Source organism: Anabrus simplex, chromosome 4, assembly GCF_040414725.1.
Source record: "Anabrus simplex isolate iqAnaSimp1 chromosome 4, ASM4041472v1, whole genome shotgun sequence".
Classification (NCBI taxonomy): domain Eukaryota; kingdom Metazoa; phylum Arthropoda; class Insecta; order Orthoptera; family Tettigoniidae; genus Anabrus; species Anabrus simplex.
The window spans coordinates 364433503-364458318 of NC_090268.1; the positions used below are offsets into that span (position 1 = coordinate 364433503).

The window sequence follows — 24816 nt, forward strand, 5'->3', positions numbered from 1 at the left end:
CACATTGTCACCAACTAATGTCATCTGTGTAAGATTAAGTCTGTTCTGGTACAGTCATTTTACACTGGGTTCTCTTAATAGGTTAACCTTGTAAGAAGTTTTAATTTCTTGTGTTGTTAGTTTCTTTCTTTTATACCATCTAGGCCTCAGACAAATAGCTGCTACACATAACACATATGACTGCAATACAAGTGTTAAGGCATAACCACCAAAAATATCCCTCATTTCTAAAATGTATCAATATCAAAAACAGAATGACAGAGTAAAATGAGCATGTAGCATGATCAGAAATCAAACCTACTTATATCTCTTCCTACACTGATTGGTCATTGTGTATCTCTCTCCATACAACGTGATTTGTCACTTGTTTGTTCATTTCCATTACTTATATTAGCACTGACTGGTTGAGATCCCTTTCTTTCCCTGTGTTTGTCAAGACTGAAGATGAAGATCTTTCAGGATGACTCCTCAATGAGGGTTCAACCTCATCAGTTACTAATGATCTGCATTTAAGGCAGTCGCCCACGTGGCAGATACCCTATCTGTTGTTTTCCTAGCCTTTCCTTAAATTATTTCAAAGAAATGTGAAATTTATTAAACATCTTCCTCGGTAAGTTATTCCAATACCAATATAAATGGTCCGTTATTGGACATTATAAATTTTCTAGCTAACTCATTCCTGGTTGCCAGCGTTTCGCCCCCGTGTGCTAGGCTGGGCTCATCAGTTGGTACCTAGCACACCCACCAAGACGCATGGCCAGTGCATACCGTGGAGGCCACTGCGTAGGCTAATTGTAGCCACCAGCAGTGCCAATGCACTACGAGACACTCTGTCTCACTACTAAAAATTGATGCCTGCTTGGCCATCAGATGATACAGAAGTTGATTCCCATAGGGAATCTGTAATATTTGTTCCGAATGAGTAAATTTATAATACCAATATAAATGGTCCGTTATTGGACATTATAAATTTTCCAGCTAACTCATTCCTGGTTGCCAGCGTTTCGCCCCCGTGTGCTAGGCTGGGCTCATCAGTTGGTACCTAGCACACCCACCAAGACGCATGGCCAGTGCATACCGTGGAGGCCACTGCGTAGGCTAATTGTAGCCACCGGCAGTGCCAATGCACTATGAGACACTCTGTCTCACTACTAAAAATTGATGCCTGCTTGGCCATCAGAAAAATTTATAATGTCCAATAACGGACCATTTATATTGGTATTATAAATTTACTCATTCGGAACAAATATTACAGATTCCCTATGGGAATCAACTTCTGTATCATCTGATGGCCAAGCAGGCATCAATTTTTGGTAGTGAGACAGAGTGTCTCGTAGTGCATTGGCACTGCCGGTGGCTACACTTAGCCTACGCAGTGGCCTCCACGGTATGCACTGGCCATGCGTCTTGGTGGGTGTGCTAGGTACCAACTGATGAGCCCAGCCTAGCACACGGGGGCGAAACGCTGGCAACCAGGAATGAGTTAGCTGGAAAATTTATAATGTCCAATAACGGACCATTTATATTGGTATTATAAATTTACTCATTCGGAACAAATATTACAGATTCCCTATGGGAATCAACTTCTGTATCATCTGATGGCCAAGCAGGCATCAATTTTTGGTAGTGAGACAGAGTGTCTCATAGTGCATTGGCACTGCCGGTGGCTACAATTAGCCTACGCAGTGGCCTCCACGGTATGCACTTGCCATGCGTCTTGGTGGGTGTGCTAGGTACCAACTGATGAGCCCAGCCTAGCACACGGGGGCGAAATGCTGGCAACCAGGAATGAGTTAGCTGGAAAATTTATAATGTCCAATAACGGACCATTTATATTGGTATTATAAATTTACTCATTCGGAACAAATATTACAGATTCCCTATGGGAATCAACTTCTGTATCATCTGATGGCCAAGCAGGCATCAATTTTTAGTAGTGAGACAGAGTGTCTCGTAGTGCATTGGCACTGCCGGTGGCTACAATTAGCCTACGCAGTGGCCTCCACGGTATGCACTGGCCATGCGTCTTGGTGGGTGTGCTAGGTACCAACTGATGAGCCCAGCCTAGCACACGGGGGCGAAACGCTGGCAACCAGGAATGAGTTAGCTGGAAAATTTATAATGTCCAATAACGGACCATTTATATTGGTATTATAAATTTACTCATTCGGAACAAATATTACAGATTCCCTATGGGAATCAACTTCTGTATCAAGTTATTCCAATCCGTAACTCCCCTTCCTATAAATGAATATTTGCCCCAATTTGTTCTCTTGAATTCCAACTTTATCTTCATATTGTGATCTTTCCTACTTTTAAAGACACCACTCAAACTTATTCGTCTAGTAATATCATTCAACACCATCTTTCCACTGACAGCTCGGAACATACCATGCCACTTAGTCAAGCAGCTCGTCTTCTTTCTTAGAAGTCTTCCCAGCCCAAACATTCCAACATTTTTATAACACTACTCTTTTGTCGGAAATCACCCAGAACAAACCTAGCTACTTTTTTTTGGATTTTTTCCACACACTGGAACCATACTCTAGTTGGGGTCTTACCAGAGACTTTTGTGCCCTCTCCTTTACATCCTTACTACAACTCCTAAACACCCTCATAACTATGTGCAGAGATCTGTACCCTTTATTTACAATCCCATTTATGTGATTACCCCAATGATGATCTTTCCTTATATTAACACCTAGGTAATTACAATGACTCCCATAAGGAACTTTCACCCCATCAATGCAGTAATTAAAACTGAGAGGACTTTTCCTATTTGTGAAACTCACAACCTGACTTTTAACCCCGTTTATCATCATACCATTGCCTGCTGTCCATCTCACAACATTATCAAGGTAATTTTGCAGTTGCTCACAATCTTGTAACTTATTTACTACTCTATACAGAATAACATCATCCACAAAGAGCCTTATCTCTGATTCCACTTCTTTACTCATATCGTTTATACATAAGAAAACATAAAGGTCCACTAATACTGCCTTGAGGAATGGTGCAGCAGTATACGAAGATGAGAAGATTGTCCTTGTCCATGGCATAAACCAACAACGAATTAACCTGATACTCATTGTCGGTGTATGCCTTGTACCTCTGTTGAAGTGGAAATCTTCCTGAATTTTTCAACTTCCTGACTGGGAAATAAATCCACATCCTGGGTGAACCTAGCACACCTTCACTGCCTCATCTAGACAACCTATAGAATTTTGCTTCCCAATATAAATAATAAACAGATCCTGCTATACTTGGCTACAAAAGTTGGTCTCTTCTCTGATTATTGCTATATGCTCATAAGAGGATGTAATTAACTTACTAGCTGTGGATTATTTTAAAATGAATTGTCTAGTTAGCTATGCAAATATACCAGATATCATGGTATCTATTGAAAATAATCATTACTTATTGTTGGCAAAATTAAGAAGTGCTCAGATTCAACTGTAGTACATACCTTACGTGGTGGTATAAGCTTTCCAGAAGGCTTAAGTTTTGAAAAATCAGCCTTGGTCCCAAGTGAGACGAGTTCTCTTGTCACATCTGTAGTAGATAATTGACCAGACTGCAAAGATTCTGGCATAGGAAATGTAGTTATCAAGTCAGGAAACAAGGCAAACAATGGGCTTAGCTCTTCTGGCTTTGGAACATCTTGTGCATTTTCATCTGTTGGATGTACTACCTAGAAAAGAGATAGGCTATATTTTCATTTATAGCTTTCCACGGTCAGTTTTCCAATATACAAGCAAATGGAAAGGAAGAAAGAAAAAAAAAAAAAAAGAAACATGCATGAAGTACTGTATCAACACAGCAGTCAGCTATTTCTTAGAAAGGAAAGATCCACACCATATTAAACAGTTAAAGCTCACATTTTCAGTGTTTGATCAACAGTACTAAAGTTATGAGGAGCTAGTGTCTTAAGATGAGCAAACACACAAGACAAAGTTACAATTTTCGCATAAAATATATCTTGTAGATAGGATGCTGTGTTATTGGCAGTCATATGAGTAAAAAAAAATTTAAAAAATGGAAGGTTGTGTATAGGTACTTTAACACAGAAACAGGCTTCAGGAAGGATACTCCAGGGATCAGTAATGAAGAAGGGGAGTGTATATGTGAGGACTTAAAGAAGGCAAAGTATTCAGGTCAGCAAAATGTAAAGATATATAAGGATAATAACCAGGTAGAGGATGTAATAATACTGGCTAAATACTGAAATTTACCTATAAAATAATTACATTTACAAAATGATACAAATATTGAAAGCTAAGAAAGCTGGGATTGCTAAGAATTCTGGGGTTATACCAAATAAAGGCAGTGAGTTGCGATACAGTACCATATCTGAAATATTAATTTGAATACTGTTTGCATGAAGGAGCTATACCAAATGAATGGAGAGTTGCTATAGTAGCTCCAGCGTACAAAGGAAAGGGCGATAAAAAAAATATGGACAATTACAGGCCAGTCAGCTTGACATGTGTTTATACATTTACAAAATTATACAAATATTGAAAGCTAAGAAAGCTGGGATTGCTAAGAATTCTGGGGTTATACTAAATAAAGGCAGTGAGTTGGGATACAGTACCATATCTGAAATATTAATTTGAATACTGTTCGCATGAAGGAGCTATACCAAATGAATGGATAGTTGCTATAGTAGCTCCAGCGTACAAAGGAAAGGGTGATAACAAAAATATGGACAATTACAGGCTAGTCAGCTTGACATGTGTTGCTTGATATAAGGCAGTTTGGGTTTAGGAAAGGTTATTCTAGTAAGGCTCAACTTGCAGGAATCCAGCAAGATATAGCAGATATTTTAGATTCTGGAGGTCAAATAGACTATATCACTATTTACCTATCCAAGGCTTTTGATTGGGTAGGCCATGGGAGACTGCTGACTAAAATGAGGGCTATTGGACTAGGTGAAGATTGATTGAAAGGGTGGTTAAAGTTTTAGGAAATAGAATTCAGAGAATGAGAGTAGGTGGAGCATTATTTGCGATCTCATACTGATTAAGAAAGGGGTCCCACAAGGCAGTATCACTACACCTTTATGTTTTCTTATGTACTCTGCTTGAAAAAAACAATTAGAACACCTGAAAATACCATGTTGATTTTGATCTGAAGATGGTATATTGCACCTGGGGGTAGTAGATTTACTGATATGGTTTCAACGTTGTCTGCCAGCAGATAACGTAGTGGCATAGCTACCAGAGTGCCATCTGTGTCTACTCATTAAAAGGTAATGTTCGCAACCATAAGACTCACTGTGGTGTAAATGTATAAAGCAAGCAGACACCATACCACAGAGATGTGCTCATGCTTCCTACAGCCAAGTGAGCGAGTTTAAAAGCGGGTCAAATTGTAGCCTTCCAAGTGGTGGGATGGTCCTTTCGGAGAATTACCACGTAAGTTGGATGTGCCACATCAGTTGTGCAACAATGCTGGCAACAGTGGACACGTAAACATTCTCACACTCGTGGAAGAGTTTCTGGATGTCTACACAGCACAGACACCTGCCAAGACTGTAGTATTGTAAGGGCAGCAGTAGCAGATCGAACAGCTATCACAGCACCAATAAGAGCAAAAGTGAGCCTAGAAGTGTCAACATGAACTGTTGTGAACTGGTTACTAGCAGTGGAACCATGGGCATGAACACCTCCAGCCCGTTTTCCACTCATGCCACAGCATCAACATGCACAGCTCGACTGGTATCATCAGAGGATCACATGGAAGATGGAATGGCGCACTGTGGTCTTCAGCGACGAAAGCATATTCTGCCTGCACAAAAGTGATCGTCACTCATAAATCAAGACTCACGTGTACGACGTAGACCTGGTGAGCGCTGTCTCATAGAGTGCATTCATCCAACACACACAGGCCCCACCCTAGGCCTTATGATCCAGGATGCAATAAGCTACGACTTTCGTTCACCTTTGGTATTTGTGGAGTAAATGAAATGGTGTATGGCTTTTAGTGCCAGGAGTGACCGAGAACAAGTTCGGCTCGCCAGGTACAGGTCTTCTGATCTGATGCCCATAAGCGACCTGCGCGTCATGATGAGGATGAAATTATGATGAAGACGACACATACACCCAGTCCCTGTGAAATTAACCAATTATGGTTAAAATCCCTGACCATGCCGGGAATCGAACCCGGGACCCCTGTGACCAAAGGCCAGCGCACTAACCATTAGCCATGGAGCCAGACCTTTGTGGAGTGAACACTGACCAGTGCTCAGTATGTGCAGAAAGTTGTTAAACCCGTTCTTTTTTTCCGTTCTTGCAACAAGAAGGTGATGTGCTGTTCCAACAGGATAACACTTGACCATACACTGCCCGTGAAACTCAATGTGCTCTACATGACATGGGGTGACTTCCCTGGGCAGCACAATCTCCAGACTTGTCTCCAATCAAGCACGTGTGGGACATGATGGGACGACAAACTACTCGTACGACTTGCCAACCCATGACTCTTACAGAACTATGTGAACAGGATGAGCAGGCGCGGAATAACACGTCCCAAGACAGTATTTGCCACCTGTATGATTGACTGCATTCCAAAGTCAGTGCCTGCATTGCCACCCATGGAGCCTACACCGCGTACTAATGTGGGTGTTTCAGCATAGGTCCATACCTCGTAACTCAGAACCACTTGAGCTATTGATCTTTAAATGTAATCATTTCACGTACTCCATATGTATTGTTTCTACAAGGATTCTTGAGTGAATTGGAAACCTCTCAAAAGGTGTTCTAATAATTTTTTTCCAGTAGTGTATAAATAAAGTTGTAGGTAATTTTTTGCCAATTTTTCAGATATTTAACCATTTTAGGTCGACTCAAGACCATATCAGTCAATTTTAGCTTTTGTGTCTGTTTATTTCTCTCTTCCATCATGGCAAAACAGCTGGATAGATCTCGACCAAACTTCATATTTAGAGTATACTCATCCAGGAGCAGGTTTTGATATGCAAATGATTTAAAAATCATGGAACAGACTTGGGGTTTATATGGAGATAAAATGAGTTAGTTTATATTTTCTCATATAGCCTACTACTGATTTTCTGTAAAACCTGTAGATTATATGTGAAATCTCCTTTATAAGGCAGTAGGAATTATTTTCCCACCTCGGTTTTTTGTCATTTCTGGGCACTGGGAGTTTATTTCCCATGTATTGATGAGTGCTGCACTCTTGGGAATATCTGTGGAACTATTCTAATCTCTTGGAATCTTTAGCTCCTTTGGAAAACATCTGAAGAGCGATACTGTGTCAGCGCAATGCCTATTGTGAACAAGATTTATGAAGTGAAAATAGGGTAAGAATCATCATTTTATAAGTCTATATACTATTTACATGGATTTTCTTGGTTTATTGTGCATTTTTCTCATTTGTTCTGAGATTATTTACTTCCTATTACCAATTGAAGAGTTCTGAGATATAAATTTCTTTCACATTGTATGTGGGAATATGCTTCCCATAGCCCACATAGGTGTTCGAAATATTTTTGCTAAATTACACTAGCCTGCAAAACAAAACTTTTTTTGTGCAGTAAAAACGAAACTAGGTGGGTTTTATGAATTTCTTAACGCAGAATTCGAGAAAAAAATTAGTTTTGGCGAATCATGTCTGATTTGGTGGCAATTTTACAAAATATTATTTTGTTTTTACGTAAAATTGTTGATACTTAGTATTCATTAAATTTGATGTATTAATGTAAATTTCAGCTTGCAAAACGTAATCATATTTTTCATGCATTGAATACACATAAATGCTGCTTTGTAAGCAAGTAGATAGTATGTATTATATTTTTAATTTATATTGAAATTCGTGAAACTCAAGCATAAAGCGCCTATTTAGTTTCGAATGTACAGTTGCTTTTAAATTAATATAACCGTACCTTGAATAAAAATTACATGGTTAAACATACATAGTTTTGTTACTTACATTATGTGCAGGTTAGATTCACACCTCCGTCTTTTCCCATTTTCCGTGGAATTTCCGGGTTTTTGAATTCTTGAATGATCTCTAGAAGGGTTGTCTCGTGCAGTTGACCAACAGTAATCGGCTATCATATTCACATCCCAACGTCCCTGATAGTGTCATTCTGCATCTTTGAGATCCTGGTGAAACCTTTCACCTTGTTCTTCACTGACAGCTGCTAAAGTTAGAGGGAAATAACCCAGATGCGAAGCTAAGAAATGAAGATTAAGGCTCATATTACAACCGAGTTCCTTAAACTTTACCAACATTTTCCTTACAATTTCTTTGTATTGAGGGTCCTTAATGTTGCCAAGGAATGTAGTCACTACATCTTTGAATGGGTTCCATGCCTCTTTCTCAATTTTGGTCATCATGTCTGTGAAAATTTTTTCCTTCATCTGTTTACGAATCTATGGTCCATCAAATACGCCTTCTTTGATTTTTGCATCTAATAATGAGGGAAATTTAGTGGATAAATAATGGAAGCATAGTCTACTTTTATCTAATGCCTCGACATACAGTTTCATCAATCCAAATTTGATGTGCAAGGGTGGAAGTAGAATATTTTCACGGTCAATAAGACTTACATTCAAGACATTTTGGATTCTGGTTGTAGTTGTTTCCTTTCTGTCCAATTCACTGTATCCCAATGTTTATCCCGTGCCCTGCTATCCCATTCGCATTGGAAACAGGGAAATTTTGTATAGCCTTTTTGTCGTCCCAGCAACAATCTAATGATCTTCAAATCACCGCAAATTTGTCACCCATGCTCATGATATTTAATTTTTTCAAGCACCAACTTTAAGGTCTCGTATGTTTCAGACATTTTTGTGGAGTGTGCAAGTGGATGGATGCCAGAACATTTGTATTATGAAGCAAAACAGCCTTTAAACTTATTTTGGAAGAGTCAATAAAAACACGCCAGTTACTAGATCATACTCTTTCTCTCCCAATCAACGTAGAAGATTAGAAACATCCGTACAAAATACAAGTTCATCTTCTTGAGTATAATACTTTCAGACTGTTATCTTTGAAACGAAACTGTTTTATCAGTCCATCATAAACATTGCATAAGGCCTGGGGCTTTTAACACGTCTGATTATTCAAGTGGTCTAAGATGAAAGACAAACTCTCAGCTGTCTTATCTTCAATACTACATACCTCGCGGTCTATTGCGTATCTGGGGGAGTTTGTTATGAATTTACCAGGAAATCCCCAACTACAAAATGAAAATTTAGACAGCAATAAACCTATAATAAAATGCAAAACAATAACAAATCAAATCACATAATTGTATTCTAAAAAAAGTTGCGCGAGAACATCTCTCAACATTACATCTTCGAATTCATGCAGATACTAAAACACCGAATTGCATCAAAACTAAACGTGATAGGAAAAACATAGCATCATTTTTGGAATCAGGGCAGAGATTTCCATAAGAATTACATATTTTCTATTTTACTGCAAAATCATGTTGGCTAGTGTTATTACAGCTTTCTAATGCTGATATTTTGTATGAGTTTCACCAGGTCTGATTAAGATTTTGTGATATAAGAGGTTTTAGTGAAATTTCAATAGGCCTATGTTGTTATTTCAGGCAGTGGCTAGAAATAAGCTGTTTGATGAGGAAGCTGTAGCTCTTCTCTATTCACTACCAGACATTGCCACTGATTTTACATGTAACTAATCTCATTATTAGACCCGTATTGAACTATGCTATGATATACTAACAATTTGTCGGTTATTTTGATCCACCTTTTCAATACAAATTACAGTTTGTGTTGCTAAGTTGTAATGTTACAACACTAATTTACCGGGACATGTTTCGCTTTTATTCATAAGCATCATCAGCCTATACTATTGCCTCAAGGTTTGTCATTTTTGGGTTGTTGTTACAAATTTCATTACATTGAATGTATATCTGATTTCAGTGATAACAATATTTAAAACAAGAATAATATACACATTAAAAATTATGACAATATGATTTGAAATGTTGAAATGGATTAACTCTTAATTCTAAAACACATTGACGTCCAAAACACAGTTTTTAATTTGGCTAAAAATTGTTTGCAATGTTAAAATAAAATTGATTCAACTATAATTTGGCATTAAAATTTGAGTCATAAATATCAATATAAATATTGGATGTTAATATATAGGAGCCATAGTTTCTGAAGTGCGTTGGTTTCTAGATTACAGTAACATTTCAGTATTGAGAATTATAGTTAAGAATTGTGCTCTCTAAATAATGTTATTTAAAAAGACTGTAATTTTGCATTATGCGTGATTAGTCATGATGATAATCTAGAATTGAAGTCTTGAGTTCGTTGGAAAACGGCTTCTAGATTTGATGAGGCTTGCTGCTGCAGTTTGGCTATTTGATCAGAGGAAGTATTGACAATTTAATTCTTGTTTGTAGCGACCAGACTCTCCGTTGGAAGTTGATTGTTTTGATGTAAGTTATGGTTAAAAGGGGCTTCAATCCAAATTTTGAGTACTGGTATCTGATTATGTTTCTTTCGATTTATGGAATCGAAGAAGCTTCTGGAACAAATGGAAATGAACTTAAGTAATATTGTGTGTGTGTGTGTGTGTTGTGCTTATAATGTGAGTGTTGATGTTGCATTATCACTTACCCCTTTGTCTGCTGCTACAGAATCTTGTGGGCCTTATTGTGTTACTGTGACTATTGTCTGTTGTGGCTCTACTCCTTGTGTTGTATGTATGAAAGAGCTGTTGTGAAGGGCGGGTAGGGGGTTGAGGGGAAGAGATGTTGGGCGGGGCATTTGCTATTGACGTGCTACGTGGTAGGGAATTCTTATTTGTTGTCGAGGTGGGGGTAGAGGACGATCCTGCAGGCGGGGCGTTAAGCTTTGGCGTGTTATGTGGAGGGGGACTTTTTTGCGTTGCCGAAATGGTTTCAGTTGTGAGTGTATTTAGATTGAATATTTTAAAGAATTTGCTTTTTTTCTGATTTGAGATTTTGTAATAATGTTGGCAACTGCTCTATTAACGGACTTTTTATTTCAACCGCGTCATTCAAGTTTTTCCTTTATTGAAGTATTGATCCAAATAAATATATATGTTTTCGAATTCTGTCATTAGCTTCCCCTTTTCGATTCTTTTGATTATTGTAAGGTCTTTATCTATTGAGGTGTAATGATGGCCGGTTTCTTTCATATGATTACTCATTGCGGAGTATTTATTGTGTTTTAAGGCATTAAAGTGTTCCATGTATCTGGTTAGGAAACTGCGTCCAGTTTGGCCAACATATGAAGATTTACACTGTGCGCATGTTAGTCCGTATATTCCGGAGCCTTGAAATTTGTTATTGTAGGCATTTACTGTGTTATGGTTAAAAAATAAGTTTTTGTTAGTGTTATATGTTTTAAAGGCTATTTGCATATCTCGTTGTTTGAGTGGGTTTGCTATTTGGTGAATCTTTGAACTGGTGTAAGTGAAGGTTGCGTATTTAGATTTTTTAGTCTTTTCCGGTGTGAGGTTTGTGGCTATTTTGAGCTTTACTTTGTTGATGATTCGATTTACTATGTCTGATTTATATCCATTGGCTAATGCTAGTTCTTTTATAAAATTTATTTCTTTTGTAAAATTCGCGGGTGATAAGGGTATTTTGTAGGCTCTGTAGTCCATACTGAAAAAGGTTGCTTGTTTGTGGGATTTGGGGTGGAGTGAGTCATTTCTTATTGTTATTGGCGTGTGTGTTGGTTTTCTGTATATCTGATAATCAAATTTGGATTTTGAATTTTGCGAAAGATTAAAAAACTTCAACTTACAACCCCACCGTAGAATGAGCTCATTTGACATTTCCAATATGTATTCAAATATCCCCATTAAAGAAACGATCGAAATTATTAACTTAAACCTTTCCAAATATAGCAACTTAAGTAAGCTAGAAGTAGATGAATTTATTATACTACTTAAATTCATACTAAATAATAACTATTTCACCTTTAACAATAAAATTTACCACCAATTAAGTTTAGACATGGGTGACCCCAGCTCGGGAATATTAGCGGATATTTATATGGATAACATAGAACATAATTAAACCAAACATAGAAGGAATCTGTCTTTGGCTGAGATTTGTTGATGATACATTTGTAATAACAGACAACCGAAAAAATAACAGCGAAAAAATCCTTGAATTTTTAAACAACATCGATAGATACGTAAAATTTACCAAAGAAGACGAAAAAAACAACTCACTGAATTATTTAGATGTTACTGTAACACGCTTAAAATCCAAATTTGATTATCAGATATACAGAAAACCAACACACACGCCAATAACAATAAGAAATGACTCACTCCACCCCAAATCCCACAAACAAGCAACCTTTTTCAGTATGGTCTACAGAGCCTACAAAATACCCTTATCACCAGCGAATTTTACAAAAGAAATAAATTTTATAAAAGAACTAGCACTAGCCAATGGATATAAAGCAGACATAGTAAATCGAATCATCAACAAAGTAAAGCTCAAAATAGCCACAAACCTCACACCGGAAAAGACTAAAAAATCTAAATACGCAACCTTCACTTACACCAGTTCAAAGATTCACCAAATAGCAAACCCACTCAAAAAACGAGATATGCAAATAGCCTTTAAAACATATAACACTAACAAAAACTTATTTTTTAACCATAACACAGTAAATGCCTACAATAACAAATTTCAAGGCTCCGGAATATACAGACTAACATGCGCACAGTGTAAATCTTCATATGTTGGCCAAACTGGACGCAGTTTCCTAACCAGATACATGGAACACTTTAATGCCTTAAAACACAATAAATACTCCGCAATGAGTAATCATATGAAAGAAACCGGCCATCATTACACCTCAATAGATAAAGACCTTACAATAATCAAAAGAATCGAAAAGGGGAAGCTAATGACAGAATTCGAAAACATATATATTTATTTGGATCAATACTTCAATAAAGGAAAAAACTTGAATGACGCGGTCGAAATAAAAAGTCCGTTAATAGAGCAGTTGCTAACATTATTACAAAATCTCAAATCAGAAAAAAAGCAAATTCTTTAAAATATTCAATCTAAATACACTCACAACTGAAACCATTTCGGCAACGCAAAAAAGTCCCCCTCCACATAACACGCCAAAGCTTAACGCCCCGCCTGCAGGATCGTCCTCTACCCCCACCTCGACAACAAATAAGAATTCCCTACCACGTAGCACGTCAATAGCAAATGCCCCGCCCAACATCTCTTCCCCTCAACCCCCTACCCGCCCTTCACAACAGCTCTTTCATACATACAACACAAGGAGTAGAGCCACAACAGACAATAGTCACAGTAACACAATAAGGCCCACAAGATTCTGTAGCAGCAGACAAAGGGGTAAGTGATAATGCAACATCAACACTCACATTATAAGCACAACACACACACACACACACACAATATTACTTAAGTTCATTTCCATTTGTTCCAGAAGCTTCTTCGATTCCATAAATCGAAAGAAACATAATCAGATACCAGTACTCAAAATTTGGATTGAAGCCCCTTTTAACCATAACTTACATCAAAACAATCAACTTCCAACGGAGAGTCTGGTCGCTACAAACAAGAATTAAATTGTCAATACTTCCTCTGATCAAATAGCCAAACTGCAGCAGCAAGCCTCATCAAATCTAGAAGCCGTTTTCCAACGAACTCAAGACTTCAATTCTAGATTATCATCATGACTAATCACGCATAATTCAAAATTACAGTCTTTTTAAATAACATTATTTAGAGAGCACAATTCTTAACTATAATTCTCAATACTGAAATGTTACTGTAATCTAGAAACCAACGCACTTTAGAAACTATGGCTCCTATATATTAACATCCAATATTTATATTGATATTTATGACTCAAATTTTAATGCCAAATTATAGTTGAATCAATTTTATTTTAACATTGCAAACAATTTTTAGCCAAATTAAAAACTGTGTTTTGGAAGTCAATGTGTTTTAGAATTAAGAGTTAATCCATTTCAACATTTCAAATCATATTGTCATAATTTTTAATGTGTATATTATTCTTGTTTTAAATATTGTTATCACTGAAATCAGATTTACATTCACTGTAATGAAATTTGTAACAACAACCCAAAAATGACAAACCTTGAGGCAATAGTATAGGCTGATGATGCTTATGAATAAAAGCGAAACATGTCCCGGTAAATTAGTGTTGTAACATTACAACTTAGCAACACAAACTGTAATTTGTATTGAAAATGTGGATCAAAATAACCAACAAATTGTTAGTATATCATTGCCACTGATTCCAAAGAAGAAGGAGATGATGATGATGATGATGATGATGATGATAATGATGAAATCCAGTTACATGATACCATACGTACTACTAGTAGTACTCCAGAGTCTGATACCAGCCAGCCTTGTACAAGTGGCACACCCACCACCACCACCACCTGTTCCTGATACATCATGTTACAACACACGGTACAAGAAAGCAGTCCCTCCAAAGAAGGCAAGGCTAATGAAAATGTCAAGCTTTGGTAAGCATACTATGAACACTGCAGCTGCACTTGACATGAGCATAGACAGAATACTAGGTGAGACAGGTGAACCAGTTGTGGACAATGGACAATGATGAATCAGAGACTGAACAGCCTTCTGATGATGATAATGGGTGGTCTATGCAGGTTGGTGAACATTTTTTTACATTGCCAGATTCTGAATTACCTCAACATCCATCAGTAACCCATGCTTTTGATGACACATGTAGGCCTGTGGAATTTTTGTAAGATTTTTTGATGATATTTTCTTTGAACGAGTAAGGCAAACAAATCTCTATGCACAACAGCAAAGTGTAGAAAACTGGGTAAATGTTACACCAGATGAAATAAGAGCTTTTCTTGGAATTTTTATATTGATGTCCGTTCATGGGCCATCTGCAACAGACAACTACTGGTCATCTGATCCATTCTTGAGAGTGGTGGTGGTGATTATTGTTTGAAGAGGAAGTACAACTAGGCAACCATCCTCTATATAACACTAATCAGAGGGGAAAAATGGAAGGGATCCAACACTTCGACAAATAAAGATATCGGCCGAAGGAAGACAAGGGCCACGAAGGGCGTGAAAATGAAAGACTCCCTAGCCCTCGCAAACCTAATAGCGTTGGGGTCAGAAAAGAACAAGAGTTGACCAAGGGAGGTTGGATAGGATAGATGAAAGTGAGGAACCAGGCACAAGTAAGTGGAAGCAATGCCAGGACTCAACCATCCCCCCCCCTTTCCCCCTGTGGGTGGGGGCGGTAGAATAACACCCACGGTATCCCCTGCCTGCCATAAGAAGCGACTAAAGGGGGCCTCAGGGGCTCTGAACTTGGAGCGTGGGTTGGCGACCACGGGGCCCTTAGCTGAGTCATGGCATTGCTTCCACTTACTTGTGCCTGGCTCCTCACTTTTATCTATCCTTTAAGACCTTCCTTGGTCAACTCTTGTTCTTTTCCAACCCTGATGCTATTAGGTTTGCGAGGGCTAGAGAGTCTTTCATTTACACGCCCTTCGTGGTCCTTGCCTTTCTTTGGCCAATACCTTCATTTTTCGAAGTGTCGGACCCCTTCCATTTTTTCTCTCTGATTAGTGTTATATAGAGGATGGTTGACTAGTTGTACTTCCTCTTAAAACAATAATCACCACCATCACCAGGACTCAGCCGAGGGCCCCATGGTTTCCAACCCACGCACCAAAGTTCAGAGCCCTTGGGGCCCCTTTTAGTCGCCTATTACGACAGGCAGGGAATACCATGGGCGTTATTCTACTGCCCCCACCCACAGCGGGCATTACTGAGAGTAAATGAAATCGCAGATCTAATGACTTGCAAATGTTTCAAAAAAGATTCAGGAAGCTTTCCACTGTAATGATAATATGTCTGCTTCAAAGCGAGGCGATCCTGGCTATGACAAGCTTCACAAACTTAGACCTCTCATAAACAAATCTAAATGAAAAATTAATTGCTGAATACCAACCATCTACTTGCCAGTCAGTAGATGAGTGCATGGTTTTGTTCAAAGGCAGGTCAAGCATGAACCAGTTCATGCTTAAAAAGCCTGTGAAAAGAGGGTACAAAGTTTGGGCCCGTGCTGATCCTGTCACAGGTTATCTTAGTGAATTTGAAGTGTAAATTGGAAAGTCTGAATTTGTTGTTGACGAACATGAACAAACATCAATAAAAGGCGTAGGACCTAGGGTAGTGGCAAAGCTATGCAAAAAGCATAGCCTACTGTGATTGTTTTTAATAATTTTTTTCACTAGTTACGAATTCATGGAGTACCTTATTGAGAAGAAATGATTTGCTGTGGGGACTGTTAGAACTAACAGAAAAGACTTGCCAAAGGAAGTGAAAAAGAAGAACAAATTGAACAAAGGTCAGGACATCTTTTCTACCAAAAGTAAAGTATGTGCTATCCAATGAAAGGACAACAGACTGGTAAATGTGCTGACTACAGCACACATTCCTAATGAAGTTGTGCAAGTGAGTTGAACACAGCATGATGGGAGTAAATTACTAGTTACCTATCCAAAGACAATTAGGGACTACACCAGATATATGCAAGGGGTAGATCGTTTTGATCAGTTGAGAGAATCATACTCTATGTCAAGGAGATCCCAGAAGTGCTGGTTCCGGCTCTTTTATTCCCTATTAGATGCTGCCCTTGTGAATGCATTTATTCTGTATTCTTTGTATTTTTATGGCTCAACAAACACAATGAATCATCTTGAATTTCAGATAACTGTGGGGCGCTATCTGATAGGGAGTTTCATCTCCAGAAAAAGGAAAGGTCCAGAGTGTGCTAATTATCTAAACAAGAATTATAAGAAAGATGGCAAACCTCAAGGTGTTCCAGACGAATTTCGAATTTCTAATGTAAGCTGCCACTTACCTGAAGGTTTGCCTTCTTTTCACGGGTGCAGGCTGTGCTCTACTGCAAAAAATTACAAGAGAACAAAAGTCTATTGCAGCAGGTACACTGTGCCTCTCAGTGCTGTCCCGTGTTTCTCTAGGTTCCATAAAAAGTTAACTAACTGAACTGAAATTGTGTCCGTAGTTGGGCCATGGGAAATATGTTCCCACTTCTGAATGTCAGACAGCAGGCGGTGGGAAGTATATTCCCATCTTATTACTGACCTCCTGAGCATTGGATTGTTTTTTTTCTGTCAAATTGTATTATTTAGCACTTATAGAGCCTGTAAATATAGTTAGAAAATAAAGATTTTTATTGAGTTCTACCTTTTAAAGGGTTGTAAATAATTTTTGTAATCTACATAATTTCACTTACTGTTCAAATGATGGAGAAAATTACTGTTACCTATGGGTTTCATGCTCTGCGTCAAGTGATGGACACCTTCACAGGCCGACGATGAACCTACCCATTACCATGGCAACGCCTTTGTCTGCTTGCCAAAAGGGAAGTAACGTAATGCCATTTTTTGTCATCATTCCTGTACACTCAAGGTTTTTTGTTGGATAGACGGCAAGAGAAACGCCAAGCTGCCATTCTGCGGGATATTTGAGTAATACCATTGGAGGTTACAATCATCTTTGAATAGTACTAAGCATGACTCTTAATATTTCAACCATACCGAGAAGTATAGACCATTATCACACCATAAAAGTGTTTTCTGGCATTTGTTATCATTTTTACTGTATTTCTTTTCTATTCCATATTCTATTTTAATTTCTTGCCTCTGCCTTGCCTCTTTAGGCTTAAGTAATAACACCATAAGTCATCATCTCATCTGAATATCTAAGAATCCCTGCACATCAATTTCTCCTTTGTTACCGCTTTCTTAAATTTGTAACTCATATCATCGGAATTTAGTGAGGGATATTTCGTTTTTCCAATACATCAACATGGTATTTACATACTTGGCCTATCCAGCTATCTTCAATTATTATCCTATCATTAATTAATGTCAACTTTCTTAATTGTCTTCCTTAATTTCTCCGTATGTATGCAAGTGCTAATCCTGAAACCTGGACTCTCTTTCCTTTGAGTGATACTATGTACTATTTCTTTTGTGCATTATTTCCTTCGTAATCTGTGATTCGCCGATTAGGTCGCATAATGAACCATGAACTGGAAATTGTTTAGAGTCAGATGGTAGGTTGTGACACTTTTGAGAGTAGGTGCCTCTTTCTATGGCAACTAAAAAACGAGCTGCCGTTGGAAAATCTTTGTTCAATGCCTAAAAATACCAGTTCACATATAGCGCATCTGAGAATGCTTCTGAATGTGAGGCTGGTTTGAGATTTCGTTTAAGTTATCATTAGGATTTGTTCTCTGATCTATATTGATGAAGATGTTTTTGTAAATATTTAGTAGAGTACCTTTACTAGCTGTTTGGAGGATGGAAAGATCTTGTTCTATAGTAGAAAATGAATGGTCCATATCTGACTGTGGGAACTCATTGGAGAAAATCTAGACTTAATTTATATTAGTCTGGAATTCGTGAATTTATTATCATTACTGTGAGTGCTTCGATGGTTGTAAAAAATAGTGGAACTCTTAACAGCTGTTCTGAAAGCTATATTAATATTGAAGATGTTTGTAATTTGATAAATCTTATTGTTATTAAATGTAAACGTGATGTAATTTTTTTCTTTTTTTGAACCTCTAAGTAACTGGGTAGAAGATTTGTTTTTGATTTTATAGACAATTTTGTCAATGAAACTCATTTTAAAACCATTCCTGTCCGTTATGGTATAAATTATATCAATTTCTTTCTTAAAATTTTCTTCAGACAATGGAATATTGAAGGCTGTGTGGATTAAGCTAAAAAAGGCGGCTCTTTTCTGGGATCCAGGATGAAGCAAGTCATGTTTGTGACAGTTTTAAAGTATCGAAACCCCTCAGTAATCTTTTGGACTGGTTCCTGAAACCCTTAGAAATTTGTGTCAACGAACTTTGTGTATGAACACTATCCTATCACATTTATTGTGTAATATCTTGCCTGTCTTATTTGAATTAATTAATCATACGGACTCGCAGTATGATGTGCTACACTCTGGTGGCTAGGCTTAGAAATCTCGTGGCTGCCTGGAGTATTCTGAGCGCATGCACGGAGAAGGAGAAGCCACACTTAGTTGCAGCGGGGATGCCAGCAGTTGGAGTAAGATCGCCATGTCGAGCAGACGTGTGTGTTGCACCAGCAATATGCCTGGGGGAAGTAGCTTCGAGAATGGATGAATCCAGCGACTTCTGGGCTTTTGGCTGCCCTATTGACTAATTGTTGGCCTCGAGTAATTTATTTTGTGTGGCACGAGCAGTTAAACTGCATATTTTTCGTCTGTTTATAAACCATGTGGTGAAGGTAACAAGGCAACCCTTCAGCATCACTTCGTTCTCATGGATCGAAACTGTAAGTTCTTTTAATTCATTTATAATGTGGAAAATTTTCCTCAAGGAAGCTAGAAAGTCTTCAAGAAATTTCAAGGTCTGATGTGAGAAAAGTGATTTCTTCTGGTAACCATAACTATAAAATTGAACGTGGACATGCTTTGTTGTTGTTGTTGTTGTTGCCTGCATGTGTGTTACATCGCAATGTAAACTGGAAGAAGCTACAGCTTAGTGTTTTAGTAGGAAAGTACGGTGTGGACTAAAATTAAATTGTTTTAAGCTTAATTATGAATTCTACTGGTATAATTTTCTAGAAATTTCTGTTTAGGCTAAGCAGTCGCAAGATTTTGTTTGAGATTCGGTTATGCTTTCTAAATTTAATTTTCGGCCTTTGGTTTCGAATTAATTATTGTTTCCATTCTGCTTTTTCGGTCCCCGTTTTTTTAATTTTTCTGGTTTGTGGCTATTTTACTGTATTAGTTCCGTCCTTGTGGACATGCTTTGTTGTTGTTGCCTTAGCAACAATGATTATTGATGGTATTGTTGGGCGAACTTGGATTTTAAATGGAGGCGTGGCCTCTTGTTTTTGTACATTCTTTATGTGGATGTAATTGATTTTCGTGTGCTCCAAGTTTGTTACCTTATGTTTTCTGTGCTTTTAATTTTTTTTTTTTTCTTTTTCCGGTAAATTTTAAATTCTGGTTTCATGTGTTCGGGGTGATTTAAAATACTGACTCTTGTGAAGGCTTGCTGCACTGTAAAGGTTTTATGGTAGTGAATGTTACTTCAGCCTTGGGTTAATTAATTTCTAGATTTTAGGTTTAATCACTAGCGTAGGCGACTGGTCGGGTAAGTAGGTTTTGTTTCTTGTGTGCCATTAGTTTCTTACCGAGGTCAGCATTTTATTTATTTTAAACTAATTTTATTGTACTAACATTCTGATTCTTCCAATCTTATGTCAATTTAATATAACTACTAATCTTAAAACAATCGAGTTAATTGGTTTTCCACCTCTTGGTTTAAATCATTCCACTATTGAAAGTTTGTGTTGTTCTTAGTTTATTGAAGTTCTCTGAAGAGTTTTAAAGAAGTTAATTTCTAGTCAAGGTTCTGTTTTCTTCTTTTGTTTTGGCAATTTTGTTTTCTCAAAAGGTGGATTAAAATAATTTATTTCTACCAAAGGTGGGTTTTCATTCATTCAGCTTTTTCAGTGTGGCACTGTCACCGTTACTTATTTTATTTCTGACCGTGGCCTTTTCCTGCTTCCATCTGTTTCCTACGGTAAGCGTGTTTTTCCACTGTTTTGTTGTTTGATTGTGCGTTGTTGTTTTCCTTGTCCTCCTTGTCCTTATATGTGTTCGCTTTAACTTCCTTTTGGGGGCGAACACACTAACAACCTTCTTACCGGGGTTCTCTCTCTCTCCTTTTCCTTCTCTGTCTCTCTCTCTCTACCTCCCTCTCTCTCTCTCTTTCTCTCTCCCTGGTGGGTAAGGTTATGAACCCATCATCCATAGGTTGTTCCGGGGACCTAGAGGATGGTGTTGGTTTGAGTGGTAGCAGAGCGTGGTTGTTGTTGTTTAACTGTTGTTCTGCTGCCTGGTTTTAGTTGTTTCTGCTTTGTGCAGCCTAATTTCCCTCCCCTTTTTTTCCTTGCTTGGTACGGTGCAGTGCTGTATTGATTTGTTGGTGGATGGAAATCAAAAACAAAGAAAGTAACAGTTACTGTAAATATTTCTTGTGAAAGGAAGTGCAAGGATCTCATGTAATTCTGTAATTAATTTTGTTGCATGTCTACCACCATGGTGCGCGCTGTTATGCCCCCCTGCTTTCTACGTCATGCTGAGTTGATGTATGAATTAACCATCCGTGGCCTTGAACCTACCCGTACTGTTGCTGAATGTGCTGCCTTGCTATCAGCCAACTCCCAGGTCCTCATTCATTTACTAGTAATTGACAGGAGCCGAGTTGGTGAGTACCTGAATTCAATTTGTGAGAACCTTAATGAGATAAATATAATTAGGGAGGAATTTATTAAGCTGGCTCCATCTAAAGCCCAAGTAAACTGGCTGAGGGCCAGAGCGAGCCACTACTCAGGCCGAATTCAGGAACTATTGTCCATTAAGCCTGATCTGGAATTCATTTCGGAATGCGCTAAGTTGTTAACTGCTGTTTCAGGTATTATCGCTGATCTGGATTTGCTATTAGTAGAAATATGGAGAATTGCTCTATTTCAGCTGTTCATAATCCTGTTGTGCCTACCTCTAATTTTCCTACTAACCAATTTGTGTCTGCTTCTCTGAGTCAAGGGTCATGCTGTGTGACAGCTCCTTTCCTGGGAAATTTAGTGTCTAAATTAAATTCTATTTCCTCTCCCAACTGCCTGAAAGAAGTTTTCCGTGGAGTAAAGAGTTTTTCTGTGAATTCTATTGAAGAGAGTATTAGGTTTCTATGTTTCCTAGTAGAGTTAACAGACACTGGAAATGTTTACTCGGTCGATGACTTGGGGACTTTCAGCGCCCTCTTCCCACATTGTGAAGGGATCCTGAAAAGGGAAATTTCTGAAGCAATTTCTAGAAATTTATCTATTAACGCGTTTCATGAGCTGGTCCTTTCTAAATTCATTCCCTCCCTTGCTCTTCAAAGTCTAGTGCGCAGCACTCTTTCCGAACCCAGTTTCTGCATGAGAACCTACAGACTTATGTTCTAGATCTACAATTCTTTTGTAAAGTATTTAGAATTTTAGTCCCACAAGGAGAGATGGTAGCTAGAATTTTAAAAGCAATATCTCCTGCATATCGTTCCTACCTTTTCTTGACCCGATGCCCAACTAATTTTCAAGAATTAGAAGAGGCCTATTCTTTTGCCGAAGATGTCAAACACGGGGATGCCTCTAGGCCTGTGAATTTTCCTCCTCCTACCACACCTAATTATCCTGTTGTTTCATCAACATCTAAAGAGGTGAAAGCTCGTAAATGCTATAACTGTGGGTCCCGAAATCATTTAAAGAATTCTTGTCCTGATGTCAGAAGAGATTCTAGTGGATGTTATTCCTGTGGCTCTAGACAGCACGTTACGAAAAATTGCCCCTTAGTAGGTCGTAGGGGTACTCAATGACTACTGAGCAAGAGGGCAAGATCTGTCCATCCTAAAATTGTAGATTCTGAATCTTTTGGAAAGCCTGTTTGTCCCCCCATGTGCAACAGAATCTCCGCTCATGTCCCCTCCTCTGGTACGTGCACGTTTGTGGAGGTCAATAATGAACCAGTGGATGCTCTCCTCGATACTGGTAGTGTAGTATGTTTAATGAATTATGCATGGTACCGTCAAATGAAAACCTCATGTAAATTACCTGAATTGGAACCCACTAACTTAAAATGTGTTTCTGCCAATTGTCAGTTTTTGAATATCTTGGGTTCAGTGAAGGTCAAGTTGAGAATTAGTAATTTCACTTGGAAAATCGAAGTGCTTGGTAACATGCAATCTATCATGTAACGTTATTCTTGGGACCAATTTTCTATCCAGGGCTGGACTTGTTTTGGATCTACAGTGTCAAAAATTATTTTTCAAATTTTCTCCTGATTTAAAGTTTGACTTGATTAACGTTCCTTTGAAAATGCCCATTGTTTCTTGTGTGGGTTACCCTCAGTCCAATGAGCCTTGATCTGAATCATTTAGGGGATGTCGAAGCCTGTCAAGTCCGTGATCTTTGTAAGGAATTTCCCGATGTGTTCACTAGTAAGTTAGGCTTGACCGACGTTCTCAAGTATGATATCGAGTTGTCTGACCATCAGCCTGTTCGATCTCCTCCTTACCGTCTTTCCCCACTCCGTGTGTTGGAACTGAAGAAAATTGTTGAACAAATGGAGAGAGATGGAGTAATTAGGCCTTCCACTTCTCCGTACGAATCCCCTGTGTTCTTGGTACCCAAGCCTTCTGGTGGTTTTTGTGCAGTTATTGACTATAGGACTCTAAACAGCAAGATTGTGCTCCAATCTATCCCATTACCTGACCTTCATACTTGTTTTGGATGGTTCTCGGGAGCGAAATTTTTCACGGTCCTAGATTTGAACCAAGCATACTACCAAGTGCCTTTATCAAAGAGAAACATTCCCCTTACTGCTTTTATAACCGACTGGAACCTGTATGAGTTCCTGAGGCTTCCATGCGGCTTAAGTTGTGGAGCGGCTGTGTTGTCAAGACTGTTAAATTCCATTCTCTCGGACATTAAATTCAAGTTCATCTTTAATTACTTGGATGACCTGGTAATCTATTCGAATACCTTTGAGGAACACATGGTACACGTCAGGGAAGTATTGCAACGGTTAAAGAAGGCCGGACTGACAGTGAAGTTATCAAAGGTTGCATTCGCCAGGCCCAATATGTCCTTCCTAGGACATGTAGTTTCTTCTGAAGGTGTTTCAATTGATCATTCCAGAACTCAGGCTATCAAGGATTTCCCACCTCCCAAAGATGTTAAAGGTGTCGCCCGATTCATCAGTATGATGAACTTTTTCAGAAAATTTATCCCCAACTTTGCTGAGATAGCTGCCCCGTTGAACTACCTTAGGAGGAAGAATGTTAAATTCACTTGGGATAGTGCCCAGCAGGAAGCATTAAATTCATTGAAAGTTGCATTGACTAACGCCCCGGTGTTAGCCATTCCTGATTTTGAGAAGTGTTTCATCGTTCAAACTGATGCCTCTGGGCATGGTATTGCGGGTGTCCTATTACAAGAACATGAAGACGGACGTAGGCCAGTGGTTTATGTATCCAGGGTCCTCAACGATCTGGAGTCTAAATATTCCATTTACAAATTGGTGTGTCTGGCTGTACTGTTTGCACTAGAAAAGTTTAGATCCTTTATTGAACATGTGAACTTTGATCTAGAGACTGATAACCAGGCTCTTTCTTGGGTGTTAAATCAACCTAAAAGGACTGGTAGGATAACCAGATGGGCATTACGAATCCCATCTTTTAATTTCAATGTCCGACATATACGGAGTTCCGAGAATGTCATTGCTGATGGTTTGAGCAGGATGTTTGAAGGTAATCCTTGTACTGGAGCAAACCCAAGTGTCGATGAGCTTGCTGTCAATGCCGTAGGTGTTAGTGCCATCCTTACCGATCTTCCTTTGTTGTACCAAGAATTTGGGGATCATCAAAAAACTGATCCGGATCTCAAAAACATCATTGACACAATCAGTAGTGGGACCGAAGTTAAACCTTACTACTTATCTAAGGGCGTTCTCTGTTGTAAGGGTCGCAAGGACCATAATTTCAAAATTGTTGTTCCAAAGGTTCTGGTACATGTCATCTTTAAATATTACCACTGCTCTCCCCTTGGTGGTCATTTAGGTAACTTCAAAACTCGTCAGAAAATTAGGCAATTCTTCGTGTGGAAGAAAATGGATAGTGACATCTG

General features: G+C 38.4%; 1 protein-coding gene across 2 annotated transcripts in view; it reads right to left on the minus strand.

Annotated features, from left to right (window-relative positions):
* The window catches only part of LOC136871997 (uncharacterized), a 176424-nt gene that overhangs the window by 46641 nt on the left and 104967 nt on the right, over positions 1 to 24816 (minus strand). For both annotated transcript variants that reach the window (XR_010859854.2, XM_067145787.2), the window contains exon 3: positions 3467 to 3687. Coding sequence is in view for 1 of the 2 variants with exons in the window: in XM_067145787.2 (XP_067001888.1) it covers positions 3467 to 3687 (221 nt within the window). In the remaining variant the exon portion in view is untranslated. The remainder of the gene's footprint in view (positions 1 to 3466; positions 3688 to 24816) is intronic.